The 18,581-nt window shown below is 47.1% G+C and overlaps 1 protein-coding gene across 1 annotated transcript in view; it reads left to right on the top strand.

Annotated features, from left to right (window-relative positions):
• Window positions 1-18,581, top strand: part of LOC149366965 (uncharacterized) — a 49,339-nt gene that overhangs the window by 2,470 nt on the left and 28,288 nt on the right. The window contains exons 3-5 of the mRNA XM_089553371.1: window positions 8,061-8,295; window positions 13,282-13,428; window positions 18,343-18,576. Of these exons, the coding sequence (XP_089409497.1) occupies window positions 8,061-8,295; window positions 13,282-13,428; window positions 18,343-18,576 (616 nt within the window). The remainder of the gene's footprint in view (window positions 1-8,060; window positions 8,296-13,281; window positions 13,429-18,342; window positions 18,577-18,581) is intronic.

Below are 18,581 nucleotides of genomic sequence, written 5' to 3'. Positions count from 1 at the left end.
GCTCTAATGTCAGTGCAGAACGCGCACTCGAGCATTTGTGTTAAGCGTGCTGTTGTCTGGCACAGCCTTCATCGCAGATATACGGCCGTCCTGGTTTGCATTTGGGCTTCGAGGCTCGACACTTCTGGGAGTGCTGGAGAGTCCCACTGCATAGTTTGGAAGCAAACCGCTTGGGTTGTGCGTTTCTGACATTGGCTGTGCATTTTCAGACTGACAAGTATTGTTTATTGTTACCAAGAACATTTTGCCAGGACGCTGACCTGTGTGACAGAATCTTCCCATTACACTATTCGGGGCCAGTCTGACCCTTGACACTGGTGGCTGAAAAATGCAAGCCTCGTGCTGAGTGCATTAGCACCCAACTTATCGTGCAGAACCGCATCACCATTTTGCATCTGCATTAGTTGCATGGCACGGGACTTGTGTGGAATGTGCGGCCTTACAGCTAGTGCTTTACTTCCGGTATTTGTGCCTAACTGTCCTGGGCATCAGTCTGTGAAGCACGTGTGGGAAGTATACATGCGGGGTGCTTCCAGTCTCTCAGGCACACATTAAAGCTGCATGTGTCATGTGCGCTAGCTGGTATGTGTGTGGATGTGTGCATTATGTGTTGGACACTGTGTGCAGGTCATTGTATGTGCAGGTCAGTGTATGTGCTTAGTTACGATAAGAGTTACACTTTAAGTTTTGCCACGTGCTGAAGGATCATAGGTAGTTGAGCACTGATTTGAAGCCGCTCCATTGACAGCATCCGCTGTGCTCAGCGGTCCTACTTCTTGATGTGAACCTTGTTATCCCGACTGTAACTGGGCTTTGCAGCAAAAGTGTGCAGTTTTTTGCTCAGCATTGCACTAATTGTGGGATTGTGAATGCACTACTTGTGGGATTGTGAATGTTTTGGGTGCTCTCCAGGGCCGTGCTAAGGCCATGATTTTGGAACTTTTGGAGCACTGGTCTGGGTAAGTGCAAAGTGCTCTGCCTTCAAGCAGCAGGTCTTGTACAGTCACACATTGCTGTTTCAAAAAGTGGAAGCTGTCCGGTGAACAAGGCTGGCACTCTGCAGTCCTTCAATTGATACGGGTTGGCTTCTTTCCACTTGGTGATCCTGGCAATTTTTATTGTGGTGGACCCTAGTAGGCTGAATAGTAGATGACTTCACATCTGTGGTTGTATCTTATGTAGTTGCTGCTGTGATACGTGAGCCTTTTTAGGGTCTTGGTTTTAAGGTGCTTGTGTTCTCTCTTGCATGAAAGTGTTAGTGCTGGTATCTTTGTGGAGCTTTTTCTTCCAAGAAGGGGGCAGTAAGTTTCCATTTAGATCAGTAGTTGCTCATTAGAATCCACCGGAGTGCAGCCATCGAGCTACAGATGAAAATTCTACAGCTTTCACAGAAACTTCATAGTTGAAAAAAAATTGACTGATGATTACGCTACTCCCTAATGTGAAATTTGAGTGCAGCCTGATTTTGCTGTATATTGAGGCAGAAAACTTGAACAGCGCTTAAGTTATCCGTGACGGGACACTTAAGAAAAATTCAAGTTTGCTTCATAGAAGCTTTCAACGATCTGTTCATCGTGGCTTGATGTAGGTACAGGGTCCGTCAAAAGTTCCCAGGCCACATGGTCCGCTTTTCATCGGTATATCCTGGCACTTAAGATTCCGATAGAGCTATCGAGGTTCTCAGATGGTAGAACGATCCTTCTTCTATTCTCTACAGATATTTTAAACTTCGAGGGCATCTCAACAGCTCGGCTATGCTGCTCAAAAGCAAACCCTGTGGCCTTGGAACTTTTGACGGACCCTGTACGTAGGCTTGCACCGTGTTCAGCTTGTACCTAACCTCACTAAGCCCTATGACAACCCGTTTAACACCAGTTCCTCGTACATCACTGATAACCTAGCATCACTGGATAAGGTTCTAGCATTAAACGTTTCCAGGCTCAGTTTCCAGGGGCGGCCTGTCCGGAGCTGGAGATTCTTAGTACCGTCTGTTGTGTTACAGGTCTGACCGTTGCCTTGGTCAGTTGCTCCGCAGACGCTGTGGACTGACGGCCGAGGGTTAACTGGTTTGTTCACAGAAGGTTGCCATTAGGCATTATGAGTCCTAAGGCCAAAGCGCTCATGTGATAGCATGCTCCTCGCATGTCGAAACTTCCCGAGAGGCCGAATTCCCAAGCTCGCCACCCGGCGAGCTTGGGAATTCGGAATGGTGAGGGATGTACTGCAATGTAATGCGGAATGGTGAGGAATTGGGAATGGTGAGGGATGTACTGCTCATAGGCAGTACATCCCTCACCAAGCACCACCAAATCACCTGGACCCCAGGCCATGAGGGAGTGTAGAGAAACGAGAGGGCACATGCTCTAGCTCGAGGTGTCATCAACCTAGCAGGGCCACGCACAGTGTTTGCTTTTACCCCTCTACCTTCCAGGTACAACGAACGCCCTGAGTTTCAGCGCCTTCAAAGGAGACACTTCCCCCCACCTTGTAGGAAATTAGACACCCCAGATGCTGTCTCTTGGCGGCAGATACAGATTAACACATTTCCGATCTTCCATAGACTACAGCTCATACACCCAACATTATACTCCGACACCTGTCCCTAGTGCCAGGCCCGCCCTACACTCTTCCACATTTTGTGGGGATGTGGGGCCAAACCAAACAATCTGCTGATGGAAAGCAGTTCTCTTGAGCGGTGGGAGGTGCTGCTGACCAGTGATAACCTGGAGGGCCAACGGGCCCTCATCCAACAGGTCCGCGGGGCAGCTCCGAGAATTTTTTATTGGCATCCACCTAAGCGCAGCCATTGGGCTACAGAGGAAACCTGTACAGCTCCACAGAAACTTCGCAGTTTAAGAAACTTTGCAGTTTAAGAAACTTTGCAGTTTAAGAAACTTTGCAGTTTAAGAAACTTTGCAGTTTAAGAAACTTCGCAGTTTAAGAAAAAAGAACAATTGTGGAATCGGGGTGTTGAAAAGTCTTATGTGAAAATACTGGAAGATATCTACCATAGTCCTTTATAAAGTCAGCAATAAAATTGTAATAAGGAAGGGTGTCAGGCAGGAAGACACGATCTTGCCAATGCTATTCACTGCCTGCTTGCTGGAGGTGTTTCGGGCCTGGATTGGGAGCAGTTGGGAATATGTGTTACTGGAGAGTATTCTTCGATTTGTTGACATTACCTTGCTAAGTCATTCAGGAGATGTGCTGCAAAAAGCATGATCAATGAGTTAGGCTGGCAGAGCTGAACAGTAGGTCTTTCAATTAACATGCAGAAAACCAAAATGATGTTCAACAGCCAGCCTAGCAAGGTAACTGCAGTTGACAGTTCGTAGCGAGGTGCTGGAAGTAGTAAGAGGATAAGTCTACTTAGGGCAGGTAGTGACCGCAGATCCGGATCATGAGAGGGGAATAACTAGAAGAATAAGAATGGGGTGAAGCGCACATGGCAGGTTATGAATGGCAGTTTATGAATATCCCTCAAGAGAAAAGTATACAACGGCTGTATTTTACTGGTACTCACCTATGGGGCAGAAACGAGGAGGCTAATGAAAAGGTTTTAGCTTAAGTTAATGACAACGCAGCGAGAAAAATGATAGGTGTGACTTTAAGAGACTGGAAGCAGCGAGCAGAGTGGGTGAGGGAACAAACGCTGGGTTAATGACATCCTAGTTGAAATCAAGAGGAAGAAATGGGCTTGAGCAAAGCATGTAATGCGAAGGCAAGATAACGCTTTCCTTAAGGGTGATGGAGTGGATTCCAAGAGAAGGCAAGCGTAGCAGGGGACGGCACATGTTTTATTAATAATGACTAACTGTGTATTGAAGCAGCCGGCTGTAAGCGCTCGGAGTATGATTAGTCGCAAAATGAAGTAGGTGAAAGAAAGGTGAGGGTTGGCCATTCGTTTAGGGGAATCCGCCAGGGTGGAGTAAATTTGTAATAAGTTAGTCATTGAGAGTTACTCATTGGCATCCTCCACCCATGCGCAGCCATGCGGCTACAAACTAAAGTGGTTTAAGCCGTGGTCCCGGGTTTGAACACCGGACCAGGAGGAATTTTTCTTAACCCTTTGAGGGTCGAATTATTTTGAAGAAAACTTTCCCAGGTGGTCAAATTACTTTATTGCGGATCTTGAATCTACAAAATGTATATAATCGAGAATAAGTAGTAAAAAAAAAAAAATTAGGAACAGTACTTTGGTGACAGCATCACTCACAACTGGAAAATGCTCAATAGAATAGAATAGCAACGGTGATAAGCAAGCTAAGAGCAGTACCAATAAAGATAGAAATCAACTATCGCCGCCTCTGCAGAACAGTGCCCACAAAGAGAAAACACGTTTCGCGCGACTCCGTTGCGATCCCGCGGCAGAATCGAAACCGCATAGGCGCGTTGTCACGGAGGGCGAGAATACCTCGCGAGCAACGGTGATAAGCAAGCTAAGAGCAGCGCCAATAAAGATAGAAATCAACTTCGGCAGCCTCTGCAAGATAGTGCTGCCAAAAAGAAAACTCAAATTTCGCGCGACTCCGTTGCGATCACGCGGCGAGACCAAAACTACAAAAGGGGTGTTGCCGCAGTCTGTGCCACCGCGCTAAAGCTAGACATAAGTTCTGCTTATCTCCGTAAGAAGGCAGCACAAAATTCAAACACTTCTTGTAAGTCCTAAGAGGTGGCAGCAGCCCCCAGTGAGCACGCATTGTTCTTTTGGTGCAAAATTTCAAACGGAAGATCAAAACCGTACCCGTACGGCAAAGACCTTGCGGGACAGAAAACCGCCGCCATACATATACGGCAAAAACCTTCAAAGGGTTAAACTGCGAAGTTTCTGTGGAGCTGTACAGCTTTCCTCTGTAGCCTATTGGCTGCGTTAGGTGGATGCCAATAAAAAATTCTTGGGGGCACTTTGCTCTCTCTAAAGTACGATGAGGCGAAAGCCATTTCCACGTGTGCTGCTGCCCCTGTTACCTGTTACTGTGGTGACGATGTCATAGGTGATGTCATGCGCTGGCAGGATGGAGTCGGAGCGGTGGTCAGCGCTCCATATAGACGCTTTACAGCGGCGTATCATGGGGGCTGCCATCTTTGATCACGTGATCACGCCGCCATTTCTCGCCTCCTGACCGCTCGGCGCGCGCCTCGTCGCGACGGCTGCTGCGTCTGATGTTTCAGTTCCGACAGGCAGTGTTTCGGCTGAAACAGTTTGGAAAGGAGTGAAAAGACGACACTGTGTTTGGTCCGAAGCTTCGAAGGACATGTGAAAACCCTAATTTGATGACTTTAGGCGTGAAAACGTGATCGGGCTTCATGTCGCGAAGAGCCGCTGAGCTCTCCGTCTGTTCGAGGCAACGGGATGTCAGGCATGAACATGTTGTTGTGAATCCGGCTCATCAGTATTTCATTGAGAGCATCATGTATACTCAGGAAATTTTCGGACAGCAAGCTCCTCAGCCTGAGTGGCTGCCTGTCCTCGACCAACTAAAATCATTTAACCCATTTTATCATCGTGCACTAGCTAGAAACTGACCTGTGCTTTTATTGTCATGTCATTGTATTTTTGTTTTGTTTGACCGGCCAAGTCGGTAATAAAGAAAAAAAAAATGTTCGAGGCAACGGGTGGATCGCCTGAATGCCGCGCAAGGCTTTGCTTAATATTTTTTTAGTGTTATTATCTAAAACAGCAAGGTTTAACGACCCTGCGGCTGCGCAGGTCGTTGTCGTATTGTGTACATGCATGCGGAGACTGCTCTAGAACGCTCACATGCACATCGTACTCATTTGTTTACAACCTGTTAAAGGTGCTTAGGAAGCCTAAAAATATTTTCTGTTGGTTTGCTAAACAAAGGAAGACGGCAAAAATAAATGAACAAACGAATGTTACCCAATCATGTAAGCAGTACCATGCATCAAAAAGCCTTCACAAGCCTGCATGCAATCGTTTACAAGGATTCCGCGATATATTTGTGATAACGCGCGCATAGCAGAGCGTTCACTACAAGAAGTTCACAATTATGTCAGCCTCACATAGTATAAAATTGTGGTACGCTCCATGCTCGATATGCGGACATGAAAATGCTCGAGGTCTCGTTGGTTGTAAGCAATCAGCCGTAGTCACTTCTAGTGACTGTCTCGCATGGATCGCGAGGAAGTGACAACCGCTGAGCACAGTAGCCGTAACACAAATGCTTTATTCCGATTGTGGTCCACGAAAACCACGCTATTTGGAGCGAAGTTCAACAGTAGCACCAAGGCGGTGTGTAATACACGAACTGACGGTAAGCGTTGTCCGCTCGCACGGCTATGCACTGCACAATATGCAGTAGCGTTAGTCGTCGTTTTTTTTTTTTTTGACGTTTCGGTGGCGGGACAGCTTGTTCATGCGGCTATGTTGCGCACTTACCCTCGCAGATTTTCCGAGATCGAGACCTTTCTTTCTATATTTGCTGTCTAGCGCTGGCGAACATGTGTGCTGCGTTCGCCCGTTCAGAAAGGGTGGATGTCCAACGGGCGCGAACAGGGGCAGTACGTACTAGTGCAGTTCGGTTCCGTAAAGCTCGCAAACGATCGCATCCCGCCCCTTTAACTGTTTGTCGCAATTCTCGCAATCCACAACAGAGCACGTATTTTCTCTTTTCACATTTCCACTGCTGCGTCGAGGCATACACGCCGGCGACTTACGAGGAAAGTAATGGCGCCGTGTTCTGAGCGCACCTGTGGCGCCATCTGGTCTCAAACAGAAGAACTGCGCGCTGTAAACGGTCTATATAGACTGTGGTGATGACGTCACACGTGACGTCACGCGCATGCGTCAATACATTTCTGCATTGTGTACATGCGCAATACATTTCTGGTTACGACATACTACGCTATTTGATGACACCATCAGTTTTTTGTTAATTTTAAAAATGTTTAGTAACTAATTTTGATTAATTTTGTCTTACGATGTACTACGCAATGTCGATGTCATCAGTTTTGTTATTTTTTATTAATGGCATTGATTAAGTTTTAACATTAATTACGTTTGTGTTATGACATACTGCACCATGTTAATGACGTCATCAGTTTGTAATTGACAGCTAAGGTGTGGCAATATCGTGTTATGACGTTCTATGACATGTTGCTGACGTCATCACTAGGGTGGGACAGCTTCTGCAGACGCACACGCCGACGAGTCATGAGCATGTAAAGGCTTTCGCCGTAATAATTTGCTCCCTTAACCCTTAATCTGCCACTCCCGAGATAACTCGGGCTACCAAATGTGCACACCCCCTGCCTCTCCCGAGTTAACTCGTTTTGGCTTTTTAACTCACCCCCTGCCGCTCCCGATAATACTCGTGTAAAAAAAAACTATGCAAACATGTAGCGCTATCTATGGAGAGACGCCGTAAATTCATAGATCTTGTAGGGTAAATTTTAAATAACAGATGGCGCGCATGTTTCCACATCCGAGTCACTCCGTTTTGGTCAGCGCAGAACAGCCATGAGGCTATGTGCCACACTCGTCCGCGCTTTGACGGACGAAGAAATTCAAAATTGCTTGTGAATTCGGAGTCCAGTGATAATGAGAACGAGGAAGGAGCCCACCTAAGTGCCCTGTCGAGTGATGACAGCGATGAAGTACCCCTGCCACCGAAAAATCCGCGTAAGAAGAGGAAATCCGACAGGCCAGATTGGTGCTGGAAGATTTGATTCATTACAACTAATATCTATAACATTATCCTGAATAAACATGTCTACATATCCTGCAGAGCATTTTAGTGCGTTACTAGCAAAAAATTTCCAGGAAACTAACATGCAAAAAAAAACCCGGCAGGGTGTGTGCAGATGTGAGTAAAAAAACCTGGCAGTGAAAGGGTTAATACAAAGGTGAGTCTTGGGACATGGATTTAGATGCTTAGGGAACCCTAGAAAGCACTCCACTGAACTCAAGTGTCCCATGGAACCCACTATGAGAACTCTGTGTCCTTTGTTGTTTTTTTTTTTTGTGGGTCAGTGTACGTGCTAGTCTAGTGTCCGGTTTTGTTGGCACTGCTGGTGGAACATGCTGCCACCTTGTGCAGGCAACAGCAAAAGGAGCTGCCTGCACGGCTGTCGGAGCGATCGCAACGGCGCAACAAGCCGAAGATACGGAAGAGTTGGTACCATTCCCTCACCTTCCACCACCCGTACTTCCGCGACGTGAACAGCATGCCAGCGCCCCCAAACGAGGACACACTCACCAAGCGGTCCAACAGAGAGCTGGACCCATACATAGCGCCGGCGCGTCTGTGGTCAGCCGAGGAATACTGCAATCTGGTACGTGGTATGGCGACGCCCCCTGGCGGCTTGAATGCTCTTGGCATTGCACTACAGGGACGGCTCAGGCTCAAAGTCTGGCTGTCCAAATATTTGGTGAACTCGGGTAGCGAGGAGGTGCGCATTTGAATAATTTCTAGCTCTTATGAGAAGACATGGGACGAAAAGAACACACATAGTGTCCTGCCCCATATGTACTGTATTTACTCGAATTTAAAGATGCAGTGAAGAGGAATCTGAACTCGTCTTTTTGCCGCGGGAACTCAGTCTACACGTTCCGAGCATTCTTAAAAACCTCCACTTATTGCCCTGTGTGGCCGATTTCCCTAATTAAATTGAATTAACGTCTGGCTCCCGCCTTTTTTTTTTTTTAATTCTCCCTTACGGTGGGCGGAGTCGACCAATGCGTGGAGTGCCTTGCAGCCAGCTCCGTGGAGGCTTGCCACTCTGTCATCAGCGGAGTAATACGTAGTAATCCATAGTAGCAAATAGTCCATGCGTATTTTTATTTCTGCGGGCTTATTTTGCGGCTATATTATACGCGAATGAAACTATTTGTTCACGGAAGCCTAAAAAACAAAATAAAGTGAAAGCAAAGCCTCCACGGAGCTGGCTGAAAGGCACTCCACGCGTTGGTCGACTCCGCCCAGCATATGGGGAGAATTAAAAAAATAAAGGCGGGAGCCAGACGTTAATTTCATTTAATTAGGGAAATCGGTCACACAGGGCAATAAGTCGAAGTTTCTAAGAATGCTCGGTACGTGTAGATCGAGTTCCCGCGGCAAAAAGACGAGTTCAGATTCCTCTTCACTGCACCTTTAAGCTGATGGTTTCTACAGGTAGCCTGGTTCGAAAATACGCAGATCGCTTATAGACCATTTTACGAAAGGCAAGCTGCGGAGGAGGAAAATACTCTCGAACCCCATGCATTGCGCGTCAATAGCCATTTCCGCCAGTCCATTGTTGCCAGTAATGGGTGGGCTGTGCAGACGCGGGCTTTATGCATTGCAGAGCAGTCTTTTTCGTCCGTCTTTTGCCGTCTAAAAGGTATCTTATTAGCAATGCCAAAAGGTATCTTATTAGCAATGCCGTTCTTGGTGAGAAGGTCGTTGGGACAGCCCTGCTTGATTGTGGACTGCCCAAATAATCGAAGAAATTGGAAGCGGTTCGCCGAGAGCGCGTGCAGGAAGCATGCAACGACAGTCCCGGTGTGGTTGGACATGTTTCTGCAGCACCCCTTCCTGCTGACATGGAATTAAATTGCCAGTAGAGGGCTTTCTTATAAATAGGAAAGTCTTCGTACTGATAACGAACTCGCAGCTATATTCAACCTATTTCGTGGATGGCAGGTGCACGGAAGAAAATTCGGTACCGAAGTTGCACCTGGGATATAGGCGCAGGGAAGTGATTCTTGTGCTTTTATTGCGTCGTGCACTGTTTAATAAGTTGTTCTTGTTGCCGTGAAATTACTGAGACTGTGTTGTAACAGCAGTGGTAAATTTAGTTCTGTTTTATGTTAAATTTGACCTGGTTATCAGTGGTATGATTGCAGTGCCACGTCATCAAAATTTCAACACATTGTGGGGAAATCTGTAAATGCAAACTCAGTTTGTATGTTGCAATAGCAGCACGGTACACAGTATGGGCACTGCGAATTTCTGACCACTCCTTGGTGTTATTCACCAGTTTGACGACTGCCAGTGCATGTGTTTATGATGAGCCAACTGGAAAAAAAAATTGGACATTTGATTTAAATAGTCAGTGATGGGAAATTTGAGCACAGCTCTTCACGTATTCTCGCGTCACCTGGCCTGGCTGGCAGGTGCCTGGCAGGTGCGTGAGATTACGGGAGGAGTTGTGCTCAACTGTAGGGTGGTGCCATACCATGGCCGCCACCCTTCAGTTGTTTGTTGCTCCACTCTCACCATGGCGTGGCATCTTGCTCTTCTACTACCTGCCAACACGCCATCTGTCAGGTGGCATGTTACGGCGACAACGTCGACCACTGCGAGGCGGAACGCAGGAACGGGTGCCTAAGAGCTGAGCTCTAAAAATGAATGAAATAAAAATCGTGCCGTGAATGTAGCGATAAGTTTATTGACAAGAAAACAAGCGTAACATCTCGGCACTAGTGATTGTTCCTATATACTCAAAATGTTTGTAAGCTGACTTTGGTACCCAATCCCAAAGCTTGTTTCTCACCGATGATGTTTTTTTAAATGGGAGACTTTCTGTGGCTGCTGCTGAGCGCGATTACCAACTTCGATCAGCATGAGATGCAAAAATGATCGTCAGCCCACATTAAATACCCCGTGATGGACGAGGCAAATCACCAGCCCAATGCTATGGCATAGCTCAGGAGGTAAAAGGCACGATGTATGGCTTTACGTCTGCCGGGATGGGACGACAGGCCTCGTGAACAATGTTAAATGATGTGCGTGTGATGAAACCTGCTTCAAATTTTTTCATGCGAAATGAAGGTAGCCCGCTTTGAAGTGGTGATAGGCATCATTGGGAGATATATACATGAAACAGGCGTCACTATGCGATGATCAATGCACGATGCAGATGTACTGTGGTGAACTCCTGCATCACGTGATAGGTTGCTATGCATGCAGTTTCTTTGCTGTGTTGTTGTGTCCACAGCTGCAATTACAATTATTAAGGTGAAAGCCTTTAGTGGCTCATACTCGCGGCCATGACTGTCTGTCTGTCCATTGCATCTAAAGTGAAAGTCGTAACTAGTCATTACTAGTCACAAGTCATGACTAACCAGTCATTAACCCAGACATCAACTAATTAGTCATGACTAACTAGTCATTAACCAGTCATAAATTAATTAGTCATGGCTAGTTAGTTGTTAACCAGTCATGACCAGTTAGTCATGGGTCATGGCTAATTAGTCATGATTGGTTGGTTGGTTTATGGGGTTTCAACGTCCCAAAGCGACTGAGGCTATGAGATACGCCGTAGTGAAGGGCTCCGGAAATTTTGACCACCTGAGGTTCTTTAACGTGCACTGACAGTGCACAATACATGGGCCTCTAGAATTTTGCCTCCATCGAAATTCAGCCGCCGCGGCCGGTGTTGAACCCGCGGCATTTGGGTCAGCAACCAAGCACCATAACCACCGAGCCACTGTGGCTGACTGTTGATATTAACGGGCGGATTATTCATATTAACGGACCCATTATAAAGCATGAAAACGGAACTTCATGGCTAATAGTTCACAAAACACTGAGCTAAAACACTGAGATAATAAGTTCACAAAACACTGACCTTGGCAGCACGCCCTCTCCCATTTTTGTGTGAATAGATTGTGCCAATGGCAATACCATTTTTTTTTCTGTGTGCTAGCTCTATAGCCCCCACTTGCCGGTTTCAGTGAGTCTGTACGGTCCCGCCGTGCTCACTGTGGCAGGTGCCAGTTCAGTTTATGACCGGTCGCGACAGGTTCCTCGGGAAGAGCAGCCTGGGTCACACAAGTCCCACAGGTGGCAGCACCTGCCACCAGAGGGCAGTGGTGCTTCGCTTAACCTCGAAGAAGATGACACATGTGCAGTGTGTGGTAGATCTGTGGAAACAATTGAACACCTCATAAGCAAATGTGGTGGTATCCATCCGGATGTCGATGCAGGCGCAGTCACTCTTCCTGAGGCCCTAGGGTTTAAAGATAACAATGGTCATGTAAATAGATCTGCAGTGGAAGTTAGCAAAAAGCGATTGGAGGATTGGTGGCGGAAAAGCAGAGATGTGGCATAAGGTTAGAATTGTAGGAAACTGTAGGTAAAGATGATGGCGATTCTTAATGAGAATTGACAACACAGTTAAAAAGATAATAAAGAAAGAAAAGCTGAGCATGGTGGCAATTGCCACCACCCCGTTTCAAAGGGGGCGCTCCTATCCATCCATCCATCCATCCACCTCTGCACCACTGTGACAGGAGTGGTATGAGGACTCGCAGGGATATATGAATGCTAGGTAGAGAATGGTCATTTCCATATAGTGTGTGTTAATCCATTAATGCAATGGCGTCATACTCTTAAAGGTGCACTCAAGAGGAATCTGAACTTGTCTTTTTGCCGCGGGAACTCCATATACACGTTCCGAGCGTTCTTAGAAACGTCGAATTATTGCCCTGTGCGGCTGATTTCCCTAATTTAAATTGGATTAACGTCCGGCTCCCGCCTTTTTTTTTTTTTAACTCCCCACATACGGTGGGAGGAGTCAACCAACGCATGGAGTGCCTTTCAGGCAGTCGCGTGGTGGCTTTGCTTTCGCTTTTGTTTTGTTTTTTAGGTTTCCGTGAATGAATAGATCTAGTCAGAGACTACATAGCTGCAAATTGGGCCTACGAAAATAAAAATACGCGTGGACTCCCTTCTTTCGCCGATCACTACGTATCACTCCGCTGATGGCTGAGCAGCAAGCCGCCACGGGACTGGTTGAAAGGTTGGTTTACTCCTCCCACCGTCAGTGGCAAATTAAAAAATAAAAAGGTGGGAACAGGATGCTTAGTCGGATTTAATTTACGGAACATGGCTGCACAGGGCAATATTTTGCAGTTTCTAAGAACACTTGGAACGTGTAGATTGAGTTCCAGCGGTAAGAATGCGAGTTCAGATTCCTCTTCAGTGCACCTTTAAGGCACAGCTTATGTTCCGGTTTCACCGATTTTTGTCTGAAGCTTGTTTGACCTCGAAAACCGAGCCTCGAACCGAAACCGAAGTGTTCGTGCACCTAATTCGCATTTGGCCTAACGAGTTTAAATCGTTCGCCATTTTTCTTGCCTGAATTTCTAGCTTCATGCGCATCTTCGAAACATGAAATGGTATCTGTTTGACAAAACCTCAGGTATCTGTTTGACGAAACCTGGTCGTTAAATGTGATTTCTAATCCACTGTAACAGCCTTGTACAAAGTTTTGTACTGGCCTGTAAAAAATTAACCGCCGGTGTTTTCTGGTGTGTTTTCTGTCCATGTTCAGGTGAAAGCAGTTCAGAGCAATCTGCTCCAGCAGAACCTGGAGGCACTGATGGACCGCAAGGAGACGCTTTCCGAGCGACTGCTGACGACCGACGACCCCGCACAGAGTGCCGACCTTAAGGAGCGTATACGCCAGCTGGAAGAACAGGTGGGTCTGTTGTCCTGACTTGCCGTATGGTGTACTGTGTGCCCGTCGAGATTCCACTCTTGGGAAGAATGGGGAAGGGGTGCGACATGGAGTTTGCAGGAAGAGAACTGTGAATCGTGGTGTTCGGTTATTTGTTCTGAAGTGACACATGGGTGTAGTGGAGGGTTCTGGATTAGTTTAGGCCACCTGGGGAGATTTAAGGGGAAACTGGTCTTAGAAAAGAAATTTCTGTTAATAAAGTCACAATAATGGAATCTTCAAGAAGCATGCATTTCTCCGTGCTGATTCCAAATATGTAATTTAATTTTATGTAAAGCAAGACCTTGTACGCTTATTAATATGTTATGTAACTTTTTGCTGAGAGCTTTCAATAAATTTTGCTGCAGGAAACTTGCTAGGACGCATGCCATTGGCTTGTCTTGACATCAAACTGTGCAATAAGGGCAAAATTATTATCCTGCCTATCACAGAAGTTGAGTTGCCACTTCACAGATGGGAAGAAACTAACAATTTCAAAATCGTACAACTCACCTTCTATAACAGGCAGGATGCTAATTTTACCCTCATTGCATAGCTTGATGCCAAGACAAACCAATGGCATGCAATCTAACAAGTTCCCTGCTGTAGAATTTCTTTCACTCTCTCGGCTAAAGTTGCCTAACATATTGCATAAGTGCACAAGGACTTGTTTTACATAAAATAAAATTACGTGTTTGGAATCAACACGCAGAAATGCATGTTCCCTGAAGATTTCATTGTTGTGACTTCATTAATAAAAATATATTTCTAAGACCCTCTTCCCCCCTTAGCGTATGCTGACTTGACAAGAGTATGGGTGTTTCGTATTTTGCCACTGTCAAAATATGGTTGCTGTGGCTGGCATCAAATCCGCGACCTTGGGATCAGCAACCAGAGCTAGTGAGCCATGCCGGTGGGTCAGGTGCAGAAAGCTTTTTCTCTGAAGAAAAAACAAAAGCTTTTTGCAAGTTTACCTGAGACAGTTCGTGTCACAACAGCACAGTTGTTTCCCTAAGTAACTATGGCTTCCATGCTAAAATTGTGAATGAAATTAATGAAAGTTTTTTTGATCGGGTACATGCTCAGAATAGGCCACAGACGCAAAAGATTAGCTTTAACCCTTTGAGGGTCGAATTATTTTGAAGAAAACTTTCCCAGGTGGTCAAATTACTTTATTGCGGATCTTGAATCTACAAAATGTATATAATCGAGAATAAATAGTAAAAAAAAGTTAGGAACAGTAATTTGGTAACAGCATCACTCACAACTGGAAAATGTTCAATAGAATAGAATAGCAACGATGATAAGCAAGCTAAGAGCAGCACCAATAAAGATAGAAATCGACTTTCGCCGCCTCTGCAAAACAGTGCCCACAAAGAGAAAACACGTTTTGCGCGACTCCGTTGCGATCCCGCGGCGGAATCGAAACCGCGTAGGCGCGTTGCCACAGAGGGCGAGAATACCTCACGAGCAACGGTGATAAGCAAGCTAAGAGTAGCGCCAATAAAGATAAAAATCAACTTCGGCAGCCCCTGCAAGATAGTGCTGACAAAAAGAACTCAAATTTCGCGCGACTCCGTTGCGATCACGCGGCGACCAAAACTACAAAAGGGGTGTTGCCGCAGTCTGTGCCGCCGCGCTAACGCTAGACATAAGTTCTGCTTATCTCCGTAAGAAGGCAGCACAAAATTCAAACACTTCTTGTAAGTCCTAAGAGGTGGCAGCACACCCCAGTGAGCACGCATTGCTCTTTTGGCGCAAAATTTCAAACGGAAGATCGAAACCGTACCCGTACGGCAAAGACCTTGTGGGACAGAGTACGGCAAAGACCTTGTGGGACAGAAAACCGCCGCCGTACATATACGGCAAAAACCTTCAAAGGGTTAAAGAAAGCCCGTGATACGAGAAGAGAGGAGGTGGCATGAGGAACGGCAGTCGCATGCAGTAGCGCTGCTTCTAACGTTACTCGTGCACAAGGCAAGAAAGGATATTCCTTTTTAGTTCAGCAGTGTGCCACTACCTTGTTGAACTCAGGATTTGCAGTGCAAATCATTGTTGGTACTCATTCAGCGGATTGCCCCGCTGTGGTGGCTCAGTGGTTACGGAGCTCGGCTGCTGGCCCGAAAGACGCAGGTTCGATCCCGGCCGCAGCGGCCGAATTTCGATGGAGGCGAAATTCCAGAGGCTCGTGCACTGTGTGATGCCAGTGCACGTTAAAGAACGCCAGGTGGGGGAAATTTCCGGAGCCCTTCACTGCGGCGTCCCTCATAGCCTCTTTTGCTTTGGGACGCTAAACCCCAATAAACCAAACCAATCGTTCAGCGGATTAGCTTTTCAAGGCACTGAAGCGCTTCTCATGCTTGCCTTGGTCACCATCTGACAATCACCATCACCACTATGCCATGACCAGGCATGCGAGGCGCACACCAAGCGCGCTTGAGGAAAACAAATTGGACCTGTCAAATTTTCCTTCATATACTGTAGCCGACTGATTTTTTGGACTTGAATCATTTGGACTTTGCTGAGTGACAGTCACGCACCTCATAGGAAAGTGTACAATTTCATTTATGATGTTTTAGACTCTGTGTAGTCCACGCCGCCGCGGTGGCTCAGTGGCTATGGTGCTCGGCTGCTGACCCGAAAGACGCGGGTTCGATCCCGGCTGCGGCGGTTGAATTTCTTTGGAGGAGAAATTCGAGGCCCGTGTACTATGCAATGTCAGTGCACGTTAAAGAACCCCAGGTGGTCGAAATTTCCGGAGCCCTCCACTACGGCGTCTCTCATAGCCTTAGTCGCTTTGGGACGTTAAACTCCATAAACCAAACCAAACCAGACTCTGTGTAGTCCAAAAGTTTGATTTTTCAGACTAAAATGGACATCGGCAGTACTGTGGAGATCGTTTTTCAACCAAAAGTTCGTTTTTTTTTTGGCATAGACTCGAGCGGGCATCGCTTTCACAAACAGTCAGTTCTTTTGCCGTTGTGAAAAGCTGTGTCTTGGAAGCGCGAGCGACGTGACTGAGTTGGTCACTCGGATTGCCTTGGATAGGCTGGGCCATTTGTTCATTGTTGCCACTCGAAGGGATGGCCTACAATGAGCATGCGACTGCTTTGAAAACGGGACAGCTGACGCCACCCGCTTTGCAGGGTAACAGATGCGGGTAACAGGCGCTCTTTTCCGTGGGTTATATCTCTCTGTCTTTGCGAGCGTCGTTGTTGCTCATAGAAACTGATTGATCTTGCTTCGCGTGGCGCGTGCATTCGTTCGGGACGTTTCACTGATATCGTGTCGTGAGGAGGTGTGGACGTGAGGAAAGCATGACTATAGCTCAGGTGCAGTCTAATATTGTCATGGGCCTGTGATACGTGGGGAGCGGCAATTTTCAGGATTTTTATAGCCGGTTTCTGGTAGAGAAGTTATTTTTCGGAAGTTCACAAATTTTCCGGAATGTTCGATTATGTTGTCAATTTCCCGGGTCCCGCCAAGTCTGAAAAATCTTTCGGCTACTCAACAACGCGCGACTGTTGGCACTAATTTCTAACAATGAAAGCAGGTGACATACTCGTGATAAGCTCCACGTCGTAGCTGGGCGTTGTGATATTTGTCTCCAGCAAGCATTAAGCACATGCGCTGATTGGGTTTTCACGTAGCTGCGACATCAGACATATGTCCACTCTCACAGTTTATTTTGGGACTCCTTCAGCACAAAAATAATTACACACCCGCACAAATTTTGTTGAGCCAGTGCGGTGATGAGGGAGCTGGGGGAAGTGCTCTGATCTTGTTTTCATTGATCGCCTCTGGGAGGCTTTCAATGGCTCCTCTACAATCGATGCATGGGACGCATACAGTAAAACCTCGTTAAGCAAATTTTGTGATTACTATATACTGCCATGTAAAAATCCACCCCCAACTCGTATCCCCTGCCGGCCAAAGAAAAAAATTGACTTCAAATACTAGTCGGCACGCACACCCCTCCCTCCCTCTCTTTCTTTTTTACTGTATATGAATGGATGAGCGACTGTGTGTCACACCATATGGAACACATGCCTACCACCTGTACCCCTACACCTGAACCCCTACACCCATTGACCGATTAGTGTCTTGCTTTCTCAGCAAAGGGCACTCGCTAAAGCTTACCTGTGGTGCTACTGCAAATGTAGTGTCATTAGATAGCGTTGGCGTACTGTACACTGTATTACCGGTATCAGAGTACCGGGAGCCCACACACATCCAATGTGCCTGCGTAAATCACCTTGATGCCACCAGATGGCGTCAGGCACCCGGCAGTTGCACACGCACCTGCAGCATCGGGACCAGTCAGCGTGTGCTCACCGGCTGTGGGCGGGCTCCCTTCCCGGTACTTCGATAACTGTAGATGTAAGACGGTACGATATGCTAAAGGTGTTTATTAACGCTGCAGCTGTATACCTGGAGTTACTAAACACTTCCACACCATTACCCGGAGTTACTACACACTTCGCCTGGCGTCAGCGCATTTCACGCTGCCCAAGCTGTCACTGGTATTCACATTACCACAAGGGGAAACTCGCTTTTTGTTAGCCTTGGAGCGCAGGAAAGATTGGTTTATTGGTGTTTAACGTCCCAAAGCAACTCGGGCTATGAGGGACGCCGTAGTGAAGGGCTCCGGACATTTCGACCACCTGGGGTTCCTTAACATGCACTGACATCGCACAGCACACGGGCCTCTGGAATTTTGCCTTCATTGAAATTCGGCTGCTGCTGCTGCGATCGAACCCGTGTCTTTCGGATCAGCAGCCGAGCACTGTAACCACCGAGCCATAACCAAACCAAAGGGAGGAATCGCTTAAGTTTCACGAACTTTCTGCTTGCCTCCAAGCCTAACATGAGCGGTGTTTGGTGCGACGTGCGCAGATGACCAAAGTGCGCAACATGCCCCTGGTGGAGCTCCTGGAGAAGTCGACACGGCCCATCGACTGGCTCCGCATTGCGGCCATGGACATGAACTCGAACCGGACGGCGTTTGGCTGCGAGATGCACTGGCGCCACCTGCTGGACGTGCGCCTCAACCAGGGCCCCTGGAAGGCCCCCGAGGAGGAGCGGCTGTGCGCCCTGGTCAAGAAGTGGGACGAGCGCTGCTGGGACAAGGTGCG

Source organism: Amblyomma mixtum, chromosome 1, assembly GCF_055824585.1.
Source record: "Amblyomma mixtum isolate Tamu chromosome 1, ASM5582458v1, whole genome shotgun sequence".
In the NCBI taxonomy this organism is placed as follows: domain Eukaryota; kingdom Metazoa; phylum Arthropoda; class Arachnida; order Ixodida; family Ixodidae; genus Amblyomma; species Amblyomma mixtum.
Note: the sequence above shows the minus strand (reverse complement) of the source record. Positions and strands in the feature narration are given on the sequence as shown.